At 36.0% G+C, this 25,710-nt stretch overlaps 1 protein-coding gene across 4 annotated transcripts in view; it reads right to left on the reverse strand.

Annotated features, from left to right (window-relative positions):
* LOC763365 (tenascin-X) overlaps positions 1–17,887 on the reverse strand; it is a 90,601-nt gene extending 72,714 nt beyond the window's left edge. The window contains exons 1-14 of one of the 4 annotated variants that reach the window (XM_030972281.1): positions 17,644–17,887; positions 10,762–10,962; positions 9,700–9,801; positions 8,874–9,149; positions 8,103–8,384; positions 7,355–7,663; positions 6,486–6,770; positions 5,961–6,245; positions 5,265–5,555; positions 4,076–4,354; positions 3,360–3,644; positions 2,536–2,826; positions 1,158–1,436; positions 195–473 (exon numbers count right to left, since the gene is read on the reverse strand). In XM_030972281.1, coding sequence (XP_030828141.1) covers positions 195–473; positions 1,158–1,436; positions 2,536–2,826; positions 3,360–3,644; positions 4,076–4,354; positions 5,265–5,555; positions 5,961–6,245; positions 6,486–6,770; positions 7,355–7,663; positions 8,103–8,384; positions 8,874–9,149; positions 9,700–9,801; positions 10,762–10,962; positions 17,644–17,719 — 3,520 coding nt within the window. In that variant the 5' untranslated portion in view covers positions 17,720–17,887. The remainder of the gene's footprint in view (positions 1–194; positions 474–1,157; positions 1,437–2,535; positions 2,827–3,359; positions 3,645–4,075; positions 4,355–5,264; positions 5,556–5,960; positions 6,246–6,485; positions 6,771–7,354; positions 7,664–8,102; positions 8,385–8,873; positions 9,150–9,699; positions 9,802–10,761; positions 10,963–17,643) is intronic. The other 3 variants (XM_030972280.1, XM_030972283.1, XM_030972284.1) reach the window with 3 other exon arrangements.
* Positions 17,888–25,710: the final 7,823 nt, after the last annotated feature.

Consider the following 25,710-nt stretch of genomic DNA (forward strand, 5'->3'; position numbering starts at 1 on the left):
AATCTAAAGGTGAGAGGGATCCAGTTGACCCCCTCCTAAAGTAAAAATCTACTCCAAAAGGTTGGATCTGTTTAGGATTAACAATCTTGAGATTTCATGAAAAGATATGGTCATTAGCCATACGTGGCATATGTCCTCCGAGTTTATACTGGCCTTAGGAATATATTCCATGCAACATGCATATACAAACTTACTTGTCCTTGCAGGCTTTGTTAATGGTTCACTCTCTCTGCCAGCTGCATTGGTTACTATTTGAACTTGATAATCTGTATCTGGGTCTAGACCTGGGACAGTGGCCCTGGTTGTGTCCCGAGGAAATCGCTGTGAGAATTGCCGTGGATTAGATGGTGTTCCAACATCCAACCTGTATCCTTCAACATTATCTCCTTTTGCATCATCCCAGCTGACATCTATAGAATTAGAGCTTGGGTTCACCTTAGCACGGGCTGGACGCCTTGGGCGTCGGTTGCGTCCTAGATAAAAGCACAAGCTTTATGGTCAACTGAACTGTTATTCCTTCATTCTTGAAAGATATTATTTTCTCTCTTTTCTTAATCTATAGTCAAAAGTACATACAATTTTATTTGGAAAGAATTTTAGAGGTTCTATAAAAGGTCCTTGAGACACAACATATTACCTTCAAAGACCAATAAGGCTTCAGGCACCCTCTTTTTAGTGGAATTATTTTGAGAAGGCCCTATGATTATCTTCAGTTGGTCCAAAGTGTTGCTTGCACCTGTTAAAAATCAGTACTTTGAAGAGGTTCACACTAGCATGTACATGTATATGCCGCCCAGGGTGTGTGGGCCAGCAAACTGCAATTAATGGTGTATGTCCATATGATGGTGTGACTTGGTTCAGAAGAGTTATAAATACGTGGTGGAAGATTCAAACTAACATTTAATCACTAAAACTCTATAGACAGAATGTTGCAATGTTTTGCACATTGTTGTTTTCATTGATATAAAACAAAAAGTGGATTCTGAATACTAGACCCCAACTTCATTTCTAATATGCACTGTTCATTGTGGCTTGTAATTTGTGAGTCCTCACGTTATTACAGCACTGAATTGGTCACAGATTTAGACTTGAATAAGTATCCAAATCAGGAATTAGCCTACCTCTAAAGAACTCTATAAACAATATATACCACTCACTTGTTCTTCCTTTCCTTCTGATTGGTTCACTATCCCCTGATGGTGAGGTGGAATATAATTTGACATCATAATCTGAATCTGGGTCTAGGTCTGGAATGGTGAAATCTCTTGTGCCCCGAGGGAAATTCCAAGAGGCCTGGTTAGGTTCATTAGGAGTCCCAACTTCCACTCTGTATCCAGTAACACTGTCATCATCGGGTTCATCCCATCTGAGTGCTATTGCATCGTAGCGCGAGTTTGCCCTGGTGTTGACTGGGACCTTGGGACCTCGAGTTTGCTCTATGTCATAGGATCAAATAAAGCTTCATAGTTACCTCTCTTCTATGCCTCTTCTGAAATTTACACATTTTATCTACTGTTGAATCAGAATTGCCCCTTACTCGAGTCTTGATTCATTGTTCAATCTGTAATGAAAAATTCACACCCGACTTTACCTCCTTTACATTTGATTATAAGATTGAATGAAGCAGGAAGCAGATATAATACATTTCTTCAAGACTTGCATCAGAACACTCTTCCTACACAAAGCTATGCGTAATAAAGAATAGATTGTATCTCTCTGTAATGAGCTATTATCATGATTTGATGCAAGAAACTGTATGTCTGCTTCAGTCTTAAATCAGTTGCTTCAGTTTATAGAATAACAACATGAATATATTGTACATGTATGAAACTATACAAATCACACAAACTTACAGAAAATAAAAATCTTTAGATTAGAAAATATACGGCAAAAAAATTAAATAAGCAAACAAAGTATCAATAATTAAAGTTCAAACTTACCAACGGCATAAGATCGCAAGGCAGTAAGCACTTGCAGATAGACGGGCAATGCACAAGCACGCCATGTGTGTCAGTGCTGGAGTCAGCTTGTCGGAAATGTTAATCGCTGTTTGTTTGGTAAAACGATAGCGATGCAAAATATCCTCGTCACCGTATATGTTGAAGGAATTTTGTTTTTTCAACAAAAGGTCTCTCGGTCTAATCATTTGCAGTAATTGGTCATAACGGTTTCTTCTTCTCTTGATTTCTAATTAATACGCCATGTTGAAAAATAGTTAGACCAGTCAACTTAAAACCAGAATTAAACTAGGTGTACCCCTGGTTTAAATATCTGTACAAAGTTAGACCAGACTTAAACCTAGGTTCAAGTTAGACCTGACTTCAGAAACGGAATTAAATCTGAGAGTTAGGCGAGACTTAGACTAGACTTAAACCTAGGTTTAAAGTTAAACCAGACTTTAGAATACAAGCCAAGGTGTTTAACTGTCAGGTTCATATATCTGTCCAGATATTATACTCAACTTCTCACTACATGAAAATGATGACAGTATATTTTGACCAATAGTAAAGAAAAGAATTATATTTTGATACTCACTAGGCTTTGTCCTAAAACCTTGTTGAAGGGGATCACTTTCCCCATCTGAGCCATATGCCTTGACAGAAGCTTGGTAATCTGTATTTGGACGAAGGCCCTTTTGCCTTAAACTTGTGGTGGTCTTGGGAACATTTTGAGAGAACTGAGTTGGGTTGCTTGGGGGCCCTATGTTGACAGTGTAGCCATCAATGTTGTCACTTCCTGATGCACCCCAGTTCACTCTCACAGAAGTAGGTTCTTCATTCAACCTCATGCCATTTGGAGGGGAGACACCTCCAGAACCACGCCTCTCTACAGAGAATAACCGTATAAGCACATACATATACATGTATTATAATCAATCATAGTTTGCCATACATATGCAATAACAGAAACTTTTCAAATACTGTACAAGTCAGTTTCATGCAGCAATATCGTTTTGCCTTGTTTTTTATAATTTTAAATAAATCATCATGTGGCTGCCTGATGTGCAATAGCAAGTACATGTGCAATAGCCATACAGCAAATTTCTGTTTACTCACTTCTATGGTTTTATGCTCCTTGCATATTTTACCAGTTTTAAACATGACAGGGATTTCTCTTTATTGATAAACAAAAAAAGTGAAAATGGATTGTAACTACCTATTTTGAAGAGTTTTATATCAAATAAGCACATATTTTGAAGTTACATATAATGACTATAACTATAAGGACTATGAACAAAACCAAGCAATCATTACACTGACAGGTTCACAAGACAATACAAAATGAATCAGGACAAAATACTACATGAAGTCACCCAGTATATCAGGGGTATAAACAACTGCTACAATATATGTACTTACGTGTGCTTGCAGTCTTCCTTACAGGCTCACTCTCTCCAGATGGTGAGGTGGATACTACACTGACTTGGTAATCTGAATCTGGATCCAGTCCTGGAACACTGACTGAATTGGTTCCTCGAGGGATTCGCTGAGAGAACTTTGACCGAGGATTAGATGGTGATCCAACATCCACCCTGTATCCATCAACGTTTTCATCATCTGGATCTTGCCAGTTGACATCAATGGAATCAGGACTTGATGAAGTTGCTCTAGTACGTTGGGGGCGCTTTGGACGTCGGTTTCGCCCTAAATGACAAAGCAAAAAATATAATTACCACATATATCTAAAGCTTGCTATGACATTCTCTCATTAAGTGTTGATCTTCCTAATATGAAAATATTTAGGCAGCCTAAAACCACTTATATTATGGATACCTGAACTGCTTAAAGGTCTCTATACTATATATTTGAAATTAAGTATTTATTGTCTATTCAGAAAATTTGTTTTTACTGGTAAAATTTTACAGACACCAATTTACAAAAGAGAAATGAGAAAATAGTCATGATCATAGGTGTGCAATAATTCAAAATAGTAAGAAATTTATTCTCAAAATTAAATCTTTTCATTTGTGATTGAAGAAATCTAGTTAAAACATGTTGCTGCAACCAGTTACCAAATGCATCCTATAGTCCTATTAATGCAAGTTATCATTACAAAATGAGTAATGAACACTTACTTGTTCTAGCTCTCCTTCTTACAGGTGAACTTTCTCCTGACTCGGAGGTAGATACAAGCTTGACTTGATAAGCTGTATCTGGATCTAAGTCTGGGACAACGGCTGAGTCTGTGCCACGAGCATATTCCCCTACAAACTGCTGAGGATCATCAGGAGTTCCAACTTCCAATCTGTATCCATTAACATTCTCATCTTCAGGTTCTTCCCACTGAACTCCCATGGAATCGTATCTTGTGTTCACTCTCACACCGGTCGGGGGCCTAGTGGGCTCGGCTCGTCCTAAAAAGATACTTCATGAGTAACTATTCAAAGCACTAATGAAAACATGCAGTTTAAACAACCTGAGAGTCGTCAGCATAGTTAAGACCAAGAAAATATTAAATTAATGGTGAGTATGGAAAGGTAATTCAACAATAATGAGCAAGGATGAATTAACTGCTCCCATATTTTTCAGCAAATAGAATTTAATGTAAACCATGAACAGGAGTGCACAGTTATTTAATTCATTAATAACAGTCAAAGGAGTCAAATCAGAATACTTACATGCATGTCCAGAAAAAATCACAGAAATTACAACTATTTCTCCAGCAATTAACCCCCCCCCCCCCCCCAACAAAAAAGTAGATATACGCAGTCCTTCCCATCTAATACTGTATGACACTTAATGGATCTTTGGCTGCGCGCAGTTGAAAATGATGCCTCCGCCAGAGCGTTTTTTACAAACCAAAACAGAAGCCATTTTTAAAATTCAAGTTTGATTGTAATCCATTTACAGGTTCTCATAATATCGTGATAACAGGCTATTTTCATATACATGTATGACCCTTTGACTTTTGACCTCATGACCCTAAAATCTAATCAGTTAATTGGCTCTGCGAGATACATACATGTCTTGAGTGTGATGGTAATCTGTCCATTCGTTCTAATGATAATGCGTTCACAAGCTACTTTTGCATTCATAATGAGCCCTATGACCTATGACCTTTGACCCTAAAATCTAATCAGTTCATTGGCTCTACAAGATACATACATGACCCAAGTTTGGCAGAAATCCATTAATCGCTTCATGAGATAACGCAATCATGAGAACGGGACGTAAAGACGAATGGATGGACGGACAACCCGAAAACATAATGCCTCCCGCTACTTTGTTGCGAAGGCATAAAAAGATAAAAGAATAATTACTTACTAGGCCTGGTCCTAAAGCCTTGATTGATAGGTTCACTCTCTCTGCCTTCTTTAACTGACTTGACTGAAACTTGATAATCTGTATCAGGTTCGAGTCCAGCTTGCCTAAACCTCCTTCTGTTGCTACTTGGAACACGTTGTGTAAACTGATTTGGGTTGGCCTCAGTGCCCATGTTGACAACATAGCCATCAACATCACCGGATGCAGCTTCCCAGTTGACTGTTGCTGTCTCAGTGCCTTCCCTCACTCGCATGCCGTTTGGACTTTGGGGACGACTTGTATCCCCAACCTCTGTACAAAATCAAAATCAAAGAATCATTCAATTTCTATAGTGTTAACAATTTAGTCACAGGCACTGTTAAACATTAAAACAAAAGTATTTATAAAAAAATTGTCAGAAATGAAAATATAAATAACAACCAAAATCTCATAGTAAACAGTGTTAACAATTTAGTCACAGGCACTGTTAAACATTAAAACAAAAGTATTTATAAAAAAAATTGTCAGATATGAAAATATAAATAACAAAAATCTCATAGTAAACATCTTTCAGATACAAAATGAAGAATACGAGCTTGCAGAAGTTAATGACCGACTCTTTGATTCAAAGGAATCAGTTATGGAACAAAAGCAGACGCAACACATGATAATAACCATAATCATAACAGAAAAATAAAATACTTGTAGAAGCCTTACGTGTTTTCACAGACTTTCTTACAGGCTCACTCTCTCCAGATTCCGAGGTAGAAACTACACTGACTTGGTATTCTGAGTTTTCATTCAGGCCTGGGATGGAGGCCCTGTTTGTTCTAGCAGGGTATCGCTGAGAAAAGCTTCTTTGTGGATCAGAAGGAATACCAACATCCACCCTGTATCCAGTAACACTATCATCTCTTGGTGCTTGCCAGTTGACATCAATAGAATCAGTACTAGATGAAGTTGCTCTTGTACGTTGGGGGCGCTGTGGGCGTCTGGCTTGCCCTACATTAAAGGGGTTAAAAACAATATGTACATTTCAACAAATATACAATACAATGTCTCCAGGTTTCACTTACATGTATACAAAAAATCCCAAGATGTTGGGTAAGTTTTATTCTGTAGTATATAATTTCATATCTAGTTATTAAATTGAAAACTCTTGACACAACAAAATAACACATGCTTCACTGGCCATTATCCTTCAGCCAGTATGCATAAAAAAGAAAAATGGAAAGCACTCACTTGTTCTTGCTTTCCTTCTTACAGGTTCACTGTCTCCAGATGCGGAGGTAGAATACAAATTGACCTGATAATCTGTATCTGGTGTTAAGTCTGGGATGTCTGCACTTGTTGTGCCCGGTTCAAAGTCCCTTGTAAACTGGCGAGGGTTTGAAGGAGGTCCAGCTTCTAATCTGTATCCAGTTACATCATCTCCTTCAGGTTCTTCCCATTCAACACCTAATGAGTCGTAACGACTCTTCACTTTGGTACCACTTGGACGGCGGGGGCCGCGGGTACGGGTTTCCCCTAAACGAAAAATAAAAATCATATTCAGATGTTCCTGCATAGCATATAGACTGCGGCTCGTTAAATGGAATGAACTGGAGTATCACCCTCAAAGAATATTTTGAGTAGTGAAAAGGCATCACAGTACGAAAGAAATAAAATCATATCATCATATTGACTTTCTGTTTTTAAGTATACCTTCTTGGCTTTGCTGAAAAAGAAGCATCCAAATTTGGTTCCTTTTTTAGAATGCATCATTCACTTTGTGTGACCAACTAGAAAAAAAAATTTAAAGGAGCACCAACTGATCAAGTGCTAGTTTTTCAGCATAATCTTTTTGCCATAACTATAATTGAGTAAATTTGTTAAAGGGGGTAGTGATGGCTATGCTGAAAGTAAGAAGTAAGAGTTTCAATTCAAACTGGGTTCCTTTACAAGAATGTATCAGTAATTTACCACCTTTTCCCTTGACCAATTTTAGCTACTATATGTGAGTTGGGAGCCATTGCTTCACAGTTATCAAACCCACAGTAATAATAGCAACACAATCATCATAACACCAACAACCAATTAATAACTCAACAGATTGAGAAACGTTTACTCACTAGGCTTTGTCCTAAAGCCTTGTTGAATAGGGTCACTTTCCCCTTCTGCATCAAAAGACTTAATTGAAACTTGATAATCTGTATCAGGTTCAAGCCCATCTTGTTTAAACCTCCTCCTCTGCCCACTAGGAACACGTTGTGTAAACTGATTTGGGTTGGCCTCAGTGCCCATGTTGACATTGTAGCCATCTACATCATTAGTTGCAGGTTCCCAGGTGACTGTTGCTCTATCAGAACCTTCTCTGATTTGCATCCCATTTGGAGGAGAATTGGCAGCTCCTCCACCTCCACCTCCTCCACTGGCAGCCTCTGCAGACAATAAATTGATTCAATATTTCTTTATGATACTGAAGGAATAAATTGTAATATAATAGAATGATGTATAAAAATATATAAAATTTTAATATAATAAAGTTATGTATGATAGAATATAACATTGTAATATAATAGATAAAAATGTTTCTGATAATTGATGAACTCAAATCTTGTATGACATTTACAAGACAAAGTTTTTCCTGTTGTTTGATATAAGTAAAACATATTGTAGTTTGTGTTACATATCAATAGAATCTATTACAAATATTTTTAATGTAAATTACATGTATACTTGATTTATTTTGGAATGTCTCACAGGGAATGTTCTAGGTTTCATGATTTTTATATTTCCTCAGTTCCTAGCATGAACATGGGAGGTGAGATTTCAAATTTAAATATTCAAGATTTATACTAATAACTTAAGGACACTTACGTGTACTGATCTTGTCCGATACAGGCTGACTGCTTCCAAACTCATTCTGAGCTGTGACAGACACGACATAGACTTGATCAGGCTGTAGACCTGATACAGTGGTGAATCGATCAGAGCTGCCTAAATTGACGGTCTGTTCTGTTGGGTTAGAGTCTGGGCCTACAGATACCTCAAACCCAGTCACACCATCCTGCTCTGCACTATTATGAGCCCACTCTGCATCAATGCTGTCAGACGTGGAGCGCAGACGAAGGTTACCAGCTGCTGAAGGTACGGGGGAAGCTACAAAAGGAACAGACAAAAATGCAAGATTTTAGAAACATCAATCTTTTCTTACTTTCAATCTCTTTATCCTTTCAATTAATTTGTATTTTTCAAATTCCCTGTATGCTTTTCGATTCTGTATGTCTGGTCATGTTGTATCATTTCAACAAAACTATTTGAACAAGAAGTAATTATAACCCAACTCTGAAATTCGCTGAGGACACTGGAAGATTTGAGAGAGAGAAAATAACTGAATCGAATTCTGCAATTACAGAAAAAAACAGTGTCAGTACACCTTTTACCTAATATGATAACATTTAAAGTGTGGTAAGTATCGTGCTTATCTTAAATCTACAGAAGCCTTAATCCCCTTTGATGCACTATCAAACATGTTAATATTTCTTAGTGCTACGTAGCAGTACCAAGTTTGATGTACCCCTCCTTAAAAAAATATATATATACGGCACGGGATACAGCATGCTCACACGCACACCCACACCCACACACCTGTTGTTGCGCTAAATGTTTCAGCTGAACTTCTTTGTCCGCCACTGACCGACTGGACAGCTACTTGATAGGTAGCTCCAGCATCTAGTCCACTGATTGTAGCACCCCTTTGATCTTGACTGACCTCCATGCTATTCTCATCCACAGAGTTCTTTCCGTAGCTGACCACGTAGCCATCGACCTGAGACCTGGATGGGGTCCACTCCATGTTAATGTTTGTCCCATCTGCTGAGCCCTGCACGTTACTAGGTGGGTCTGGTGGAGGAGTTGCTGGTGCTGAATAAAGTTGCAACACAAAACATGAAGTCAGTTTATATCTATTCATGTACATAACAAAAATTTGTAATTTGAGATCAACTGTAAATTAAACTTACTGAAATAAGCCTTTTGATGTATTCCTTAATCTAACCAGTGTATCCTAATATACCTCTATAAAATAAGGGACTAACTCCATTAATACAAGTACTTCTTAAACAGATACTACCAAACTAATGAAAGGAATTAGCAAACAAAAACAAATATACAAACAAATAATATTCAAATGCCTTAAAAATTGCCCTTTTCACTGACTCCTGAAATCTTCATGCTCTTACATATTTCAAACCACCTCATAAAACAAAACAAAGAATTATGAAAGATTTAGCTCTACTGCTAGCATGACTATTGGAGGTAATAAATTTGAATTGAATAAATACAAAAATACATGTAAGCACAATCTGGGAGTACCCAAACAATGTTTCAAAAGTGAAACATGCACAATATTTGCAAGCTTTAAAAAATTACATTTTTTCAAATAATATAAAATGAGTAATAGGCATCTACCTACCATCCTCTGTGCGGTCTTGCTTCCATGATGAAAATCCACCAACCTTTCCATTACTAGTGATGGTGGCAATTTTGAACATGTATGTAGTACCAGGAGCAAGATCTGAATAAGGAACATATATTAAACATGAATGAGTAACATGGATAATGACATTTTATTGACATTGTTTAAAAGGTTTAGGAACAACATATAACTGCGAAAGTCGTTCCATAATATAATATCCGATTAGAAAATAGTCTGGCAGCATTCGCACATTTTATATCCCTCCTTTAAATAATACATACCTAATTACCCATCATTGTTTCTGTTATCCAAGTAATTTTTAATTCATCATGTTTCTTTTCATCTTATTATGTTGTTAACTTGTTATCATAATTTTTGTGATTTCTTTTGTATATAATTGTTGTATTTGTTAACTTGTTGAATTCAATTGTTGTTCACATCCCATAACTGTTACAAGCCGAACGCCCGTCTGATTATCAAGATATTTATGATTGGAAACCAGTCTATTGGGGAAAATGATATGGTAAAACCAGTCACTCAAAGAATTTTACTTATTTGAGGCACTTTTTTTAGGGCTTCAATATTACACCATAATCACTGACACTGATAACACGTAGGATCCTGCATCTCAGATTTAACATTGTTAAACGATGCCTTTAATGAAGGAAGTGTTTCTTAACATAACAAGCCCTAACACAATATCACAAAGTTGATTTTTGTATAAAAATTACAAGAATACCTGAATCGATGCTCTCTCTCCAAATCGCTATTTATATCACTAAATACATGTATCTATATTTTTCCTCTCTCTATAATCATGTTTAGCTTTTTAATGTCAAAAAACTTTTCATCAATATTTGTTTATTTTATTAATGATATGATTTTACCATCATTTATATCATCTGCATGATACCTCTGCCTCGTCGATTAAATATATCTATCTGTGGGGAAAAAAACATTCAATGTTGCAGATGTACATGTAGGCTTATTACTGCTCAATCAAATAAGACTTTCGAGTGACATTGAAACTGCAGCTGAAGTTCAATACATATTTCTTACCTGTAACTGTATATGATGGATCAGTTGGTACATCAATTTTCTTTCCTGACGCATCTGACTGACCCTCCTGTTTGTATAGAATCTTATAGCCACTGATGGTATGACCACCAACGGGCAACTTTTTAGGTGCAGTCCATGCCAACGATACCGATGTTTGGGTGTGGCCAGTGGTCTGTACATTCAGAGGGGGTCCTGCTTTCTCTGTGGGCCGAAGAAAATGAGATATACGTGTATATGTACATTTACAAATATACCACTTTATAAGAAAAAAATTAACACTCACATCAGGATATTGGGATATTGAACTTGGACCAATATTAATTAATTCAATTCATTAAAAAATCATATTTTATTTTGCAATAAAATACAAATGACCGAAAAACATACATTTAAATCAATACATTCACAGTACAGTAGGTGTTATTATACAGGTGTACTTAAAAATACATGGATAAAATATGTACAAATAGATAATATTGCAAAAGAGGGTATCAGCCAGACATGAGAAGCCCTTATAAACTTGTGGCCAATAATATATTTAAGTGTAGCATACCCATGGCCTTACAACTTTCCTATATATTACCTTGCTTTAAATGAAAGATACATGTAGCCCATATAAGTCGCTGACCAAATACAAATTTTCAAGTAGCATGCCCTTACAACTTTCCCATTTAAAGGTACTACAGTGTATGTCCCATTTGCAGGCCAAAAAATGAAAAGGTTAAATTCCAACAGCATTCGAAAGATAATACTAATTTAGAACTTCCCTAAATAAGGGGGCTTGAGAATGTCTATAAGTGGGAAAATAACAACTATTAGTTTTCGAATCGACTTAGGAGCTATAGTGCCATTAAGTAATAGTCTTATTTTCAGACCATTGTACTGAATGGTCGTACGTTTTATGTTGCGCAAAGATTCAATCAGTTTAATTTTGGCCTTTACAAGAAGTGGGTTATTGATATACATTGTATATACAAATGCTCATGTACCCTTTACAGCTTATTTTATGTTATTACCAAAGAAGAAAAAAAGCCAGTCACTCACTCAATAGTGTCTGACAGTAAAGTCTAGCAAGTAAACAGGTTTCCTTGCATAATTTGAATATTAGGACACTGCTAACCTTTAAATTTCACAGATAGGACATACATGACTTATTCATAATTCCTGCAAAGTTTTGCAGAATCTGAGGTTGGCTGCAAAATGGACATAGTATCTTTAATACCTTGTTTCTAGTTGACAAAGCAAGATACTACCGGTAATAATATTTTAGCAATTCATAAGTTGCGAAATTTTATCCTTAACTCCTGTTGAATACTAAATTTGTATTGATATGAATGAAACAAAATGAAAGTGAAATCAAAACAGACTTTTGAGGGCAAACCCCTGGACATTGAGAAAAACATATTTCAGCATTTTTTATTGACTGTTCTTTTCACTGTATTATACAATGGTAATGAAGTTCTCATTTTATACCATTTCAATTTACATTTACATTGTGCTAGACCTGTGTACTTGCCAAAGTACTGTATGCTTATTTTTTGTTTAATTGCATTATTGCATTGCAAATATATTCACAGGTTTTTTTCCTACTTTCTAGATCTAAGAGCCTAAGAACTGAAAATAAGATTTCAATGCTATTAAAAGTTAGAGGGAGGGGGTATACTGATTAACATGTGGCTTGACTTACTTATCCCTTTGTCCAAGTTTATTCCTATTCCTTCTATATTATCTTCCTTAAGTGCATTTATTTGTTCTTTTAAGCTATAAGAGTGGAAAACTATCAAAATTCCTCAAATTTAGTGCCAGCTAATGATTTAGGAGTATAGTGTGTACCTTGTAAATTTTATTTCTCTTCTTTTCTTTTCGTAACTCAAGAAAGAAAAGTGCACTGGTTGAATAAGGACCTTTGATGAATACTTTTAAATGAAAGCTTCAATATGTTACATTCTCAAGAAACATACCTTGAGACAAATCAATATTTCACAAATTAATAAATTAAAAAAACTTGGAAAGGGTATCAATAATTTTGCTGTTAACTGTTCTAACACTTAAGGGTTTATAACAGTTTCCACCTACTGGTATTAAAGTTCACAAACTTTCTCAAAAAAATGACTATCATTTCTTAAACACTGCAAATATGAAGAGGAAAGAGCTGCAATATGAGGTGGGTCTTTCGTTGTTGTACTATTCCGAATTTGAGCTCCTACAATGTACATGGTCGTAATAACAATGATGAAACTGATAAATAATCCATGAAAAACAATGCGTACATACAAATGCTTGAAAATTATATGATTTCTGGTGTTGATTTCTTCATTTGATGTGTCAGTACGGACAAAAAGTTTGTCCAGAGTTCCTAAATTGGTTCACATTGGTAAAACATTCTTATTCTTAAACTAAGATGCTTGGCTTCAATCAATATGGCAGCTTTAGTAATCAAAGCTACAAAGTTTCGATCTATTTACATGTAGGTACATTCATTCGCTACCTCAGTTCTGATGGAACCAATGCCACAATTTACTACTACATGTTTGAGGTCAAGGTGTCACCCACATGTCTAGGCGCACTCCACATGCATTTATTTCATGGCACGTGATTGAATTTGATTTTCATGTTTTTTTCTTCATATAATCTGCTGACATGGCCTACAAAATTTATCTTTTTACCAATGCTAAAAGAATAGAATACAATGGACTACTGAGATACTAACTGGGATCAAATAGGTGAACCACAGTGGACAGCACGCCATGCTCACTCACATTCCTAAGATCCGGTGCACAACTTGAATTCTCTTAACTCCACGACTGAAATTGAACTTCTTTAGAAACATGGAAGAGGCATCACATCGATTTTAAAAAGTAACTTTATTTTCATTATTGCAAAGTTGAAACTTTGATTCGACAAGGCTAAACCCCGCGCATGGTTTTATGTTGATGCAGGGGCGTACGCAGGATTTTTTCAAGGGGGGGGGGGGGGTTTTAAAATCTGGCCCAAAATATTTTGCTCCCAAAAATTTGAAAATCGCTCGGTGGGGGGGGGTTAGCGGACACTTTTTTTTTTTTTTTTGGTCTCGAAATTTGAAAATTTGACATTTTTTTTCGTTGGGGGGGGGGGGGGTAAGGTCACTTTATGTTAGCCGTGGGCATAATTTTTTTATTTTTATTAAAAAACAAACAAAAAAACAACAACAACAAAAAACAAAGGGGGGGTTTTAGTTTTTTTTTAGGGGGGTTTACACACATAAAAATACCAAAGGGGGGGGGGGGTTTGAACCCCCAAAATCCCCCCCCCCCCTGCGTACGCCCCTGTGTTGATGACAAATGCAGCGATACAAAAATAAAGGAATCTGTCGCTTGTAAACAAAAGAAGACGTCATTGTACAGTGTATATTCAGATGCACACACCGGGGTATGTTCGGCGTTTCAACAGGGAAGAAATGCCATCCTTAATATCATTCCGGGGGGTTTTCAATTTGAAAGTCTGGTTTCTTTGATTATTTATTAACCCCTATCCTGTGTATTTACAATCCCCTTTTGAATGGTTTGACATGCCATTACAGTTATATACACTAAACTCATTATTTGAGAAATAATAGCTTTGCAATTATGTTCATTCTCTATGGGATGTTGTCTGCTTGGGCAGTGTTGGTCCATATAGTGACGTCATTAAAACATCGTTATTTTTCCGGTGAATCTCTTGTATATCCCAGCTGCTATGGAGGTGGTTGTATTTGTATTTTTATAAATCACCCGATTTGTAGTTGACCTAAAACTTGTACGATGGCCATCTGTTAGCTTACCAGTTTTTAGTAATACATTAGTTGACGTATTTGTGATCTTCTTTGAATTTCACCTTTAAGATGATTTGGGCATCCTGAACTTTATAGAAAACAAACAAATCTGGACCCCTTCATGGTACTTTCCTCACTAATTGCAGTGCGGTTTGAAATAACGAGTTCTTTCAAAACGTTTTTGTGCTTCAGGTGTGCATATAAGTGCTAAATCTGTTTTAAAAAACAAAAATCTATGTCGACTCGGAGCTGCAAGAGTTATTTATATCAATTGAAAGATGACCTTCTGAACGTTGAAGAAACAACTACCATAAATACTACATGAATGATGAAATCAGGATGAAAATAGAAAGATTAAGAATAATTTGATTGTTATCATGTTACTAAAAATTGCAAGTTTTCATACTTGCATCACCATGAAATTTGTATGGTTCTGATTAAAAACGTAACCCCCATCCCCAACATCATCACCACCAAAAAAATTATATGAAGAAAATGAAATAAATTGAACAGCATAAATGCAATAATAGCAATAATGCAAAAAAATAAGAATACCCCATCCTAATTCCATGCAGGGCTATTAATTTGCACCTTTTTTCTATCTTTAAAAAAAATATTTGTTGGTGTGCTTATTTGTTTACATCTTGCATAATGTTGAGACCAGAGTAAAAAATGGAAAGTATCTTTTAAGCAATATCCAAGACATGAATTAAAAGAAGCAACATGCAAATGCAGACTGAAAACACATTCTGCTTGACTTTTGACTTGGTTATATTAATGCAACCGGTCGAAATTTGTGATTTGTTTTTTGTTTAGATAAAAAAATTGTTTGCCTTCTCGCATATTCACATTTCATAGTAAGTTATTTTCAGTTACCAGTTTTTTGTGTCAAGCTGGCGTGTTGGACTGTGATTGGGTGACAACGCAGGCGTTTGTAACATTCTTAAAGATAATTGAAGAATTGAAGAACTGCTGTGAATGACCAAACAATAGTTGTTTTGCTGGAATTCATAGACAGTTCAGCTGAGATGAATGTTTCTCTTCCCGATTAATTCCAGTCTTGACATTTTCCGGCTCGCCTACGTTCTTTGAAGTTTTTAAAGAGCTAGAGTGGTGCGAGTGTGACTTATGCCAGGAAGGAGTTTGAGGTGTTAGATGAGCAGAGAGAGAGAAATGGTGATAGAGAGCAGAAGAGAGTGTGTCTGAAAGTGTAGAAGAAAGGTGGCAGGCCATAAATCAGGCCCCCCCCCCCCACTCAGTGTTATTTAGGGTACACATATGGGTGTTCCAAGTGACCCCCCCTTTTCAGCAAAAGTCCGGTGTATAAAGTCAATACGAGTCAACCTTTTTCTTTTGTTATACAAGCCTTTTTCAGCACCCCCCCCCCCCCCCCTTTTCAACAAAAGTCTGGTGTGTAAAGTCAATACGGGTCGACCTTTTTCTTTTTTTACGAAAGGACATTTTGGTAACACGCATGGGGTCCGTCCGTTCTCGGAGTGGGGGGGGGGGGGCCGGGACTGTTCGTCAAACATAGAGTCAGATACCGGTATCTATATTTTAGTTTACTTTGTTGACCAAAATAGTGTGACTACATTAGCAAACTATCTGGCGGAGGGAGGGGGCATGACATGGAAGTACAGATAAAAACTGACTTACAAGAGAAAAAAAGAAAATGTCAAATATATCCAAAACTAAGTAAATTCATAAGAAGCAGAAATAGTTTTCAAAACAATTATCACATATTCTGCTTTAATATGCATAATAATTTAAAAGCTAAGATCTTTGATAGACAAGAAAAAATTTGTTTCAGGTGCATGGTGGGCAGGTCATATTTTGGCTATAGGGAGGCCCCCAGTGCACTGACGAAAGAAGTTCCTAGCTCCCTGCAGCCTGCAGGCCTTGCTGCTCTAATGTGTTCATATCTGAACTGATCAACGAAAAATCTACAAATGCTGTGGATTGCCTCGACAGCATTGTTATCAAAAATACTTTTTGTCCAATTAAAATGTGAAATTTGTTTTATTAATGATTTTACTTATCAGTATTCAAATTTGTTATTCTGTTTTTTTTATCTCTGCAAATATTTAAGAATAAATGGACCTTACAATGTAGGGTACTAGGTAGTATTTGCAATTTGCAAGCCAAAGAAGACAGGTAAATCTCTATGAATTTTTGTCTCGACTTGAGCTGCAGACTGTGTCACACTATAGTCTCTCTTCTTATATTTAGCATTTGATCTGCTTTAATCATCACAGATCAAAATAATAATTGACATACAGGGGCGGATCTAGGGTGGGGATCCGCCACTGGGTCAAACACCCCCCTTGGCAAAAAGATAGATAGGGGGGTGGGTGCAGGGAGGGGGGAGTTGCGAAGCGCAGAAGCTTTGACGTTTCATTAAATTATTAGAGAAAGAAGATGATTCGTTGGACCGCCCCAACTGCCCCCCCCCCCCTTGCTACATGCCTGGCCCCTGGCATAACAAATTAACAGCTAGAGTAGAGGTACAGTAAATTTACACATGTATATACAAATGTCATTTAGATTACACTTTATTTGTAACGTTTTATAAAATCCAAGGCCTAGCCCTAGATCAAGCAAGATCTAGACACTATGAACATGACAGACAATGAAAGCGGACAAAATATACAGTTCCTCAGGTAGACAAAGGAACATCCCTTCACTGCTATTATGTAAAAATGTGTAGAACAGGTGAATATGCATGTGACACCTGTTCTACACATTTTTACATAATAGCAGTGAAGGGATGTCCCTTTGTTTACCTGAGGAACTGTATATTTTGTCCGCTTTCATTGTCTGTCATGTTCAAAGTGAGAGTCAAGAGGGGAAGACAATTGATTTTACTGAGGGTTATATCTCAGTCATTGTGTAAAGTGCAGTGTTAGTAACACGGCCTAGTGGAATTATCTTGTGATCGGTTAACTCCAGGAAGCTCCGACGCCGATGCCGATGCGTCGGAGCTTCCTGGAGTTAGTGATCGGTAAACTTAAAACCAGGGAGCTCCCGGCTCCTCACATCTCCCTGGTTAAAACGAAGCTGATCAATAAAAACACACAGTCAGTACTACTTACTCCTCTGCCCCTGCACTGCCACAATCATGGATATAAGAACAATGGCCCATATTAGTCCAAATTTAGAGACCTCCATGTTGGGTTGGTTTTAGAGCTGAGGAGCTGGAACTGCTCCCGTCCTGATCCTGTCGCCTTGACTGTATCCGAACAGAGTGAAAGATTTGGGTATCCGGTACGGTGCGTGAGTTGGAGGAAATCAATCACAACAGCTGATTATCTGCACCTGTGCTATCCGTGAAAGTGACAGGTCAACAAGTTTTATGGACGACTACATTTCTTTTAGGGAGTTCGCAAGAAAGTATACACTTGTGTAAAATAAAATGGCAGAAAATTATCCTAAATTTCTCTCATATGCCTTTGAATCAATTTTCAATAACTATGAAATCGGCAATTGTGCTCGACATTATACATTGAATGTAACTGAAAGGGGTGTATTTTCTAAACTCTAACCCCTCCGTTTAATTTACCCCGTCGAACTTATCAATGGTAAGGTCCGTCAAAAGGAGCGGGGAGTTTTCATTCCCAGAACGTGCTCGTGTTTTCGCAGAGATTTGAACCCGGATTCGGGTAAAAAACTCAAAAGTCAACAAAAACATAATATTCAAACAATATGAGATACAGAGTCATGTACATAATGTAATGATGGCCTTATAAACTAAGAATTCCATGTTACAATACAACAATTTAGCTCATTGATTAGTCAATAAAACTCTTCATTGTTCACTATGCATGTGTACATAGGCCTACCGATAAGTTTGTGATTGAAATTAGCGGATTACGTAACAGAGACTGACCTTGAGTAATGAGTACACGCATCTTTCAGGGCAATCCAACCCTCGGAATAATTTAATTTGAATGAAATCAGAGAAACCGAATTGCGAAAGTTTAAAATAATTCAAACCAATGATGATTAGGAAGTTATGAATGTTTGAAGTATGAGATCACTACAGCTATATGCGAATTTCGAATTGGCAAATTTGTTAGTTGATTGTGACGTACATGTACTAACGGGTTACTCTTTCGTTTGTCGTTTACACAAATAATTTTTATTGCAGTAATTTGCCCATTTGCCTTCATCCTTGGGGCACTAATCAATATATATTCTGGAGAGTATATTTAATTCAGGTTCTCTAAAAATAAAGAACCATCCCGAGTTATACATTCTTGAAAAAATTCTAGTCATTTTACTTTGTGTACTTTTCCTCCGAGCAGCAGTGAAGCTGCATGCCCTCCCAATAACTTGTTTAACCTTTTTTAAATTTTCATATCTATTTATTTATTTATTTATTTATGTATTTTCACAATTCCACAATTAACTGGAGTTAAAATCACATGAAAAAGAATATAACATAACACATCATATTCAATTTTACAATCCATTTGAATTAACTTCACATGAAAACGAATATAACAATGTTTTATCAAAGACAAGTTGCACTGTGATAGTTTAAATAATGAACACACAAAGGTGATGAAACATAAGCAAATAGAGCTTTAATCGTTACAACACCCTTTCACATATAAAATATATGGCAAATAAAATTCCTAAAAGGGTTGTGAACTACTGACAAAGAACAAGAAAGAAAAAAAAGGGGGAAAAGAAGAATATTGTTAAGTCTAGTAAAATGTCTTATATAGATCATAAGAGAATTAAATTTATGTTTGATATAATGAGAACTGATATATAGATTTATACAGTATGTAAGTAACATCTGACATCTGTGAAATGCTCTTTTAAAGGAGTTTGGTGGTTTTATATTTCGAATATTGTTAGGTAGAGAATTCCATACATCTGGACCCCAATGTCTGATTGATTTCTGGGCTGATGTAGTGTAAGGATCGACCACATGTAAATTCGATGACTACCTTGTTGAATATGAGTGAACCATCTCATTAGGTTGGAACATTGAAGATAATGACGTAGGTAACAATTTGATATTGAAACGGAACGTAAATAGGGCAATTTGGAGGAAGTTAATATCATCAACCAATTCAGTTTAACAAATAGTGGGGCAGCATGGTCAGTTGGTCACAATAACCAGCTCGGGTACATTATGCGTACAGCTTTCTTTTGCAGCAGAAGAATATTATTTGTCACACACTTGGATGTTGCCCACAAAATAATACAATAGGAGATATGTGGTGAAATTAGACTATTATATAGCATACGTAATATTCTATCAGTAACATTTTTTAAAATTCTATATAGTACGCCAATATCTCTGGAGATTGGTGTAACAATGTGTTTTACATGGTTGCTGCATATGCTCCAGTCAAGTTTTTCATTAATATAGACACCAAGGAACTTTGTCCATGTCTTTATCTCTATAGAAATATCATCCAGTTTAATATTTAACCCAAGGTTGTCATTAGATGTTCTACTTCAAAATGTTTTATATTTTTAAAGAACATTGAAAGAGAGCACATTACTTCTAAACCATAAAGTCAACTTTGGCACTTCCGAATTTAGTTTTTGTTCGACAGTGTTGATTTCACGATGAGAAAAGAAAACACTCATTTGCAAATAAAGTATACTAAAGTATAATCTATAAACTAATAGTAATAATTGCTTTAATTTATATGCTATACTTTCTCCCTCTCTTTCCTTTCTCTCCTGACTCTCTCTCTCTCTCTCTCTCTCTCTCTCTCTTCTTCTTCTTCTTCCTCTAATTCATCTCTTTCTCTCCTTTCTTCTTTTAATTCTGTTACTTTCCTTTCTTCTTTTCCATCCTTCATTCGATTTCTCTCCCTAGTCTCTATCTCTTCGTACTTGTTTGAGTGAAGCCCGTGGGTGGGGGGGGGGGGGGTCGGTTTTTGGAGTTACTTTTCTCCGGGGCTATCTCATTAATACCCTCATTCTATATTCTTCTCTATTTCTTCCTTCTAGTCTTCTACCTTTTATCCTTATGATCTATGTAATTTGTATTATATGTAAGTATTACTTATCTATTCATAATTGTTATGCATTTCATATTTTGATATGAACGTAGTTATATTATAATTTTTTTTTAAAGTTATGTGATTTCATGTAATATGCTTCACCTGGAAGGAAAGTTTCTTCTTTTGTTTTGGAAGAAGACAATACATAATAATATTCTATTCTATTCTATTTTGTGTGCTGTAGCAAATGGGAAAGTTGTCCGCCATTAAATCACATAGACATTATCGATTCAGTCAATTTGAAGCGCCCATACCTAGAGATTGCAACTTTAAAAAAAAATAATAACTTTCTCATTTTTTGTCCGATTTCATTCAAACTTTCACTAATATACTTTTCAGATTTTTCTGCTTTCTTATAGAGAAATTTACTATCAAGGTTGGATTTCCCTTTACTCTATGCGGGTGTGTCTATTTGTTTGTAATGAGGGAGTGTTGCCCCCCCCCCCTCCCCCCTCTCTCTCTCTCTCTTTCTCACACCGCCATTTCCCCCTTTCTCATTACAAAGCTGTAAACCAACTGCTATGCAGCTGTATGTAGCCATGAAAAAAAAGGGAAAAAGGAAACTTCCTTATTCCTTATAAGTGATTTTAAGATATAGACCTTTGTGTGCGATATAATTCCGTGGCAAAATAATTAACTTTCAAAGGTGGACAAATAATTTGTATATAAAAGTTCAGAAGACTTATGCCGGATAGTAATGAACGGACCGTTTTCCCCTTAACTCCCCCCCCCCCCGAAATGTGGTTTGTAAGTGAGTTATGAACTCTACTTACTGCTCATGAAATTAAAAATCTTTCTTTCTTTGTTCACTTATCTTTGAGTGTATTTACAAAAATGAGAGTTTTAATTCCAATGAGGTTTATATGGATTGAACTTGCACCAGTTCTGTGTGACCTCTGTTAGGCCCGAGGTTAAATGATGTTGAACTTCAGGCATTTCCAAAAAACAATCTCTATTATTTATGGCATTATACATTGGGATAAAGACAGGTGAGATCGTGGGATACTTTGTTTTTTCAGAACAAAATGTCCTTGTTTTCACGAAGTGACGGTAGTGAGGAAAATCGTCACGCAAAGTGAATGCAATTTTTTTTCACTACCGTCACTTCGTGAAAACAGCGACGTGAATATGTTTTAATGATAGTCCTGAAACGTTTGTGTTTCGATTAATAAGCCTTATTACTCAGTTTGTCAAATGTCTTTGCTGCAACAATCTTTTTTTTACCTTTTTTTTTTTTAATCTCCTATTGCTTTTGTTATGTGGAAAAAATATTTTAGAAAAGATATTTTAGGGTTAGGACAATAAATATAAGGGAATGTTGAGTTTTGACAACAAAAATATGAAGAATAATTTGTAATCCCATTCTTTGGATGTCAGTTTGTAATTACAATATAGTAAACTTGTTCGCTAAAAAGGTTTACTCTTCAAAAGTTAAGTTGCTCATATATTAAAAATATGACAGGAAATAGCTGCAAACTTTATGCCAAATGTGTGTGTGGTCTCGTGTGCCCATTTATTTTCCCAGTATAAGTAAATGACTCTGTATATCATATTGTTTGAATATATATATATATATATATATATTTTTTTTACCCGAATCAGGGTTCGAATCCCAATGGCCCGAATTCACAAAGCAAGGTTTGAGCTCAAACCTCCTTTTGTTTCGCCAAACCTCCTTTTGTTCTTTACAAACCAGGTTTGTAAAAAATCGCGTAAAACACGTCATATGACGTACGAAAACCAAGGTTTGTCGACAAACCTCCTTTGTGAATTCGGGCCCATATGTTTGGAATGAAACCTCCCAGCTCCTTTGACGGACTTTGTATGTTGGATGGGGTAAATTAAACAAAGGGATCAGAGCTGGGAAAATATACCCCCAACAGTTACATTAAACTTATAATGTCGAGCACTATTGCCGAATTGATAGCTATTGAAAATTTATTTAAAGGCATCGGAGAGAGATTTTAAGGGGATTTTCTACTATTATATTTTACATGAGGATATACTTAATTGCATACCCCCTATTAAGGAAATGTAGTCGTCCGTAAACTTGTTGACCTGTCCCTTTCACGGATAGCACAGGTGCAACCGATCAGCTGATTTCCCCCAACTCACGTATACCCAATCTTTCACTCCTTTTATAGGAGACAGAATAAAAGCGCATGCAGTTCCAGCGCCTTCGCTCTTAAGCTATGTGTCCTTGGGAGTTCATGAACATTTTCATGGTTTTCTTCTTGTCATCCTATATGATAATTGATCCGGTAATTGATATATTCAAACAGAGAAAAGTGGATGACCATAAAAGGATACCAAGCCACATATTGTGGATGGCACATCTGGTGATGTATCACCAAGACTTCCTCCCAGGATATACGCTTGGCAAATCTAAGCCTGTACTTTCTTGAGTTACTCATATTCAGGTCTATTTTCCTTCAGAATCATACAAAGGCATGTGTTCAAATGTCCATCATTCAAACACAATACTGTACACTGTATCAATAAACTACGATGTACAACTGATCATAAGGAGTATTCAATCAATGTACACTTACGCACTTCTCTTTTTTTTTTAAAGGAAAATTAAAAATTAAAACAACCTTGATAAAAGTGCTCTTTCAAATCTCAGTTAGAATATAATATTGATTTTTTTTTAATGGATACAGTTATATCAAAATTGTGATCGATCAAATGTACAATGGGAGAAAAGACAAAAATTCTCTCTAAACAGTAACGAAAATGTACTTTTGTTGTCCTTTTATTATTGCAATTTATGTGAGCACATTTTTTTTTTTGATCCTCAAAAAAATTTCAATTTGCACCCCCCCCCCCCTTGAGCGCCAGGGGGGGGGGGGGCCCTGGATCCGCCACTGCCTGGACAAAACACTATTACCAAACCCCAACCCCTACACGATATCTAACCTAACGAACCCCCAATTGCAATCCTTAAACTAACCATGAACCTACTGCCTTTAAACTATATCTTTGACAAAATCAAGCCTAAAGCAAATGTTGTCGTAGCAAAAGTTGGATCACGTACACACTTCTATTCTGGGGGGGGGGGGGGGGGGTTATCAAAATCAATATGAACTCACAACAAATTTCCATAAAATACAGACCGTCAAATAGCTTCTTGACCCAATAGGCAAGCGAAATATGAGAATCAATAAACTGAATATTAAAAGCAAACATGAATCTAAGGCCATGCAATTCAGCTCACAGTGGGACATTTATTACTATAATATTTCCCAACATTAGGATTGGGGGAGAAATAAAGACTTGGTGCTATTATATTCTCAAGCTCGAGAAAGCACACCTGTTCCATCGTACCCACATTCCAAATCTCATTACTTGAACTTCAGCATACCATAATTGAAGCATTTATTTCATTGTTGACCTTAGCAATCCAGATTATTTTGCGCTATATAAATATTGTATTATTATTATTATTTCAGCAAAACAATTAAAATAATTGTTTACTTCTCATCTTGCTAAACTGAAACTTGGATCACTAACTTGAAACTTGAAAGTCTGTCCTATGTATTTTTGTTTTAAAGCAATGAAACCAAATGTTATTTACAGAACTTAAATACTTGACTGTCTACCGAGATATTTTTTTTCTTCAGAATAAATTTCAACAAGACTTTCTATCTTTATTTGTTAATGCTTACAAATAGCATCTTATACCCCCCTCTCTCTCTCTCTCTCTTGGTATAACCACTATGTTTCTTCTCTCACACACATTCTCAGTTTCTTTCTCCCAGACACATCCCCACTCACTTTCTATCTCACTCATCTCAATCTTTTCAACAACTCAAAATTGCATCAAGTTATAGACTAGAAGAAATTAATCTTGGTCTTTATTTTGAGCAGTTACAAATATAATCTTGTAGTGTCTTCATGTTCTCTATTATGAACACAAGTTCTGTGTATGAACCCACCCCCTCTCTCTTTCTCTATCTCTCTTCTGAACTTTATCAACATAATGAAACATTTTCAAGTGAAACAGAATATAAGAAATATTAGGATTTATTATTTCCAACTTTGACTATGAAATTCTGTAGTAAGTTCAAGTGATAAATTTACTGTCAATTCATCCATCATTATGAAGACATGAACAATTAACAAGAGACAATTAAATGTACTGGCATTTAAAATCTGTATTAGATACAGTAACATACAGTAAATGTCAAATTCCTTACAATTTGATCTTAGGAAATTGCTATATAATGTTCTCATCTCCAATACCAATTGAATAGCACTTTCAATGTATTCCTCATGTACTAATTTTTCCAACAACATACAATGTAGCAAAAAGAATAATTACTTGATTTTAGAGATAGCATTTACATAAACTAATAAGATATTGGAAAATATATTGGGTATTAAAAGCAGGAAATAAAATGAACTTAAAGATATACATGTAGACCGGTAGTGGAAAAATTGCAGTTCAAGGTTTTAGGTGCAAAATATTCAAGGGTTTAGATGCAAAATATCCATTCAATATTGTTAAAATATTGCATTCAGAGTTTTAGATAGCAATACTTCAACCTAAATTCGCAAAAAACAGGAATATGCCCAAATATTCAATGTTGAAGTGCATTTGCTATATCTATCCAGGCCAGATCAATATGATAATTTACCAAATATATCAATTAGTAGGCGGTTTCCCCTCAAAATTTGTATCATCACGTATTAGTCAAAACATATTCTTTCACATGATTGGTAATAAGAGCTTCCATTTCATTTTTTGAGAGGGGGGTGTTTCCCAATCTGGTCTATATCTTTAAGATGATCAGATTATACAGCAATATATTATGCTGCTGTGTGACCATCTGACAAGAAATATTCTTTGTTGTAATCATTAGTCTGATGAGGGTGTTTGGAAAGAAAGGTACAGAACAGTTCAAGACAGTTAATTATGCAATTCCAAGGTAATTTGTCCTATAAATTCCCAACCTTGTCCAGATGTCAGTATACATGTACCTGGTGATTGTATTAAGTTAATAGCCTTATTGTAGCTGGAAGCAGACCAAATATCTCAGAGAGTAATAGGCTCAACATTTATTTTATTCTTTACAAATAATTCCACAATACTTTGAAATGCACCAGACAAGCAATGACCTAATT

Source organism: Strongylocentrotus purpuratus, unplaced genomic scaffold (assembly GCF_000002235.5).
Source record: "Strongylocentrotus purpuratus isolate Spur 01 unplaced genomic scaffold, Spur_5.0 spur5_scaffold_6, whole genome shotgun sequence".
Taxonomy (NCBI): Eukaryota; Metazoa; Echinodermata; class Echinoidea; order Camarodonta; family Strongylocentrotidae; genus Strongylocentrotus; species Strongylocentrotus purpuratus.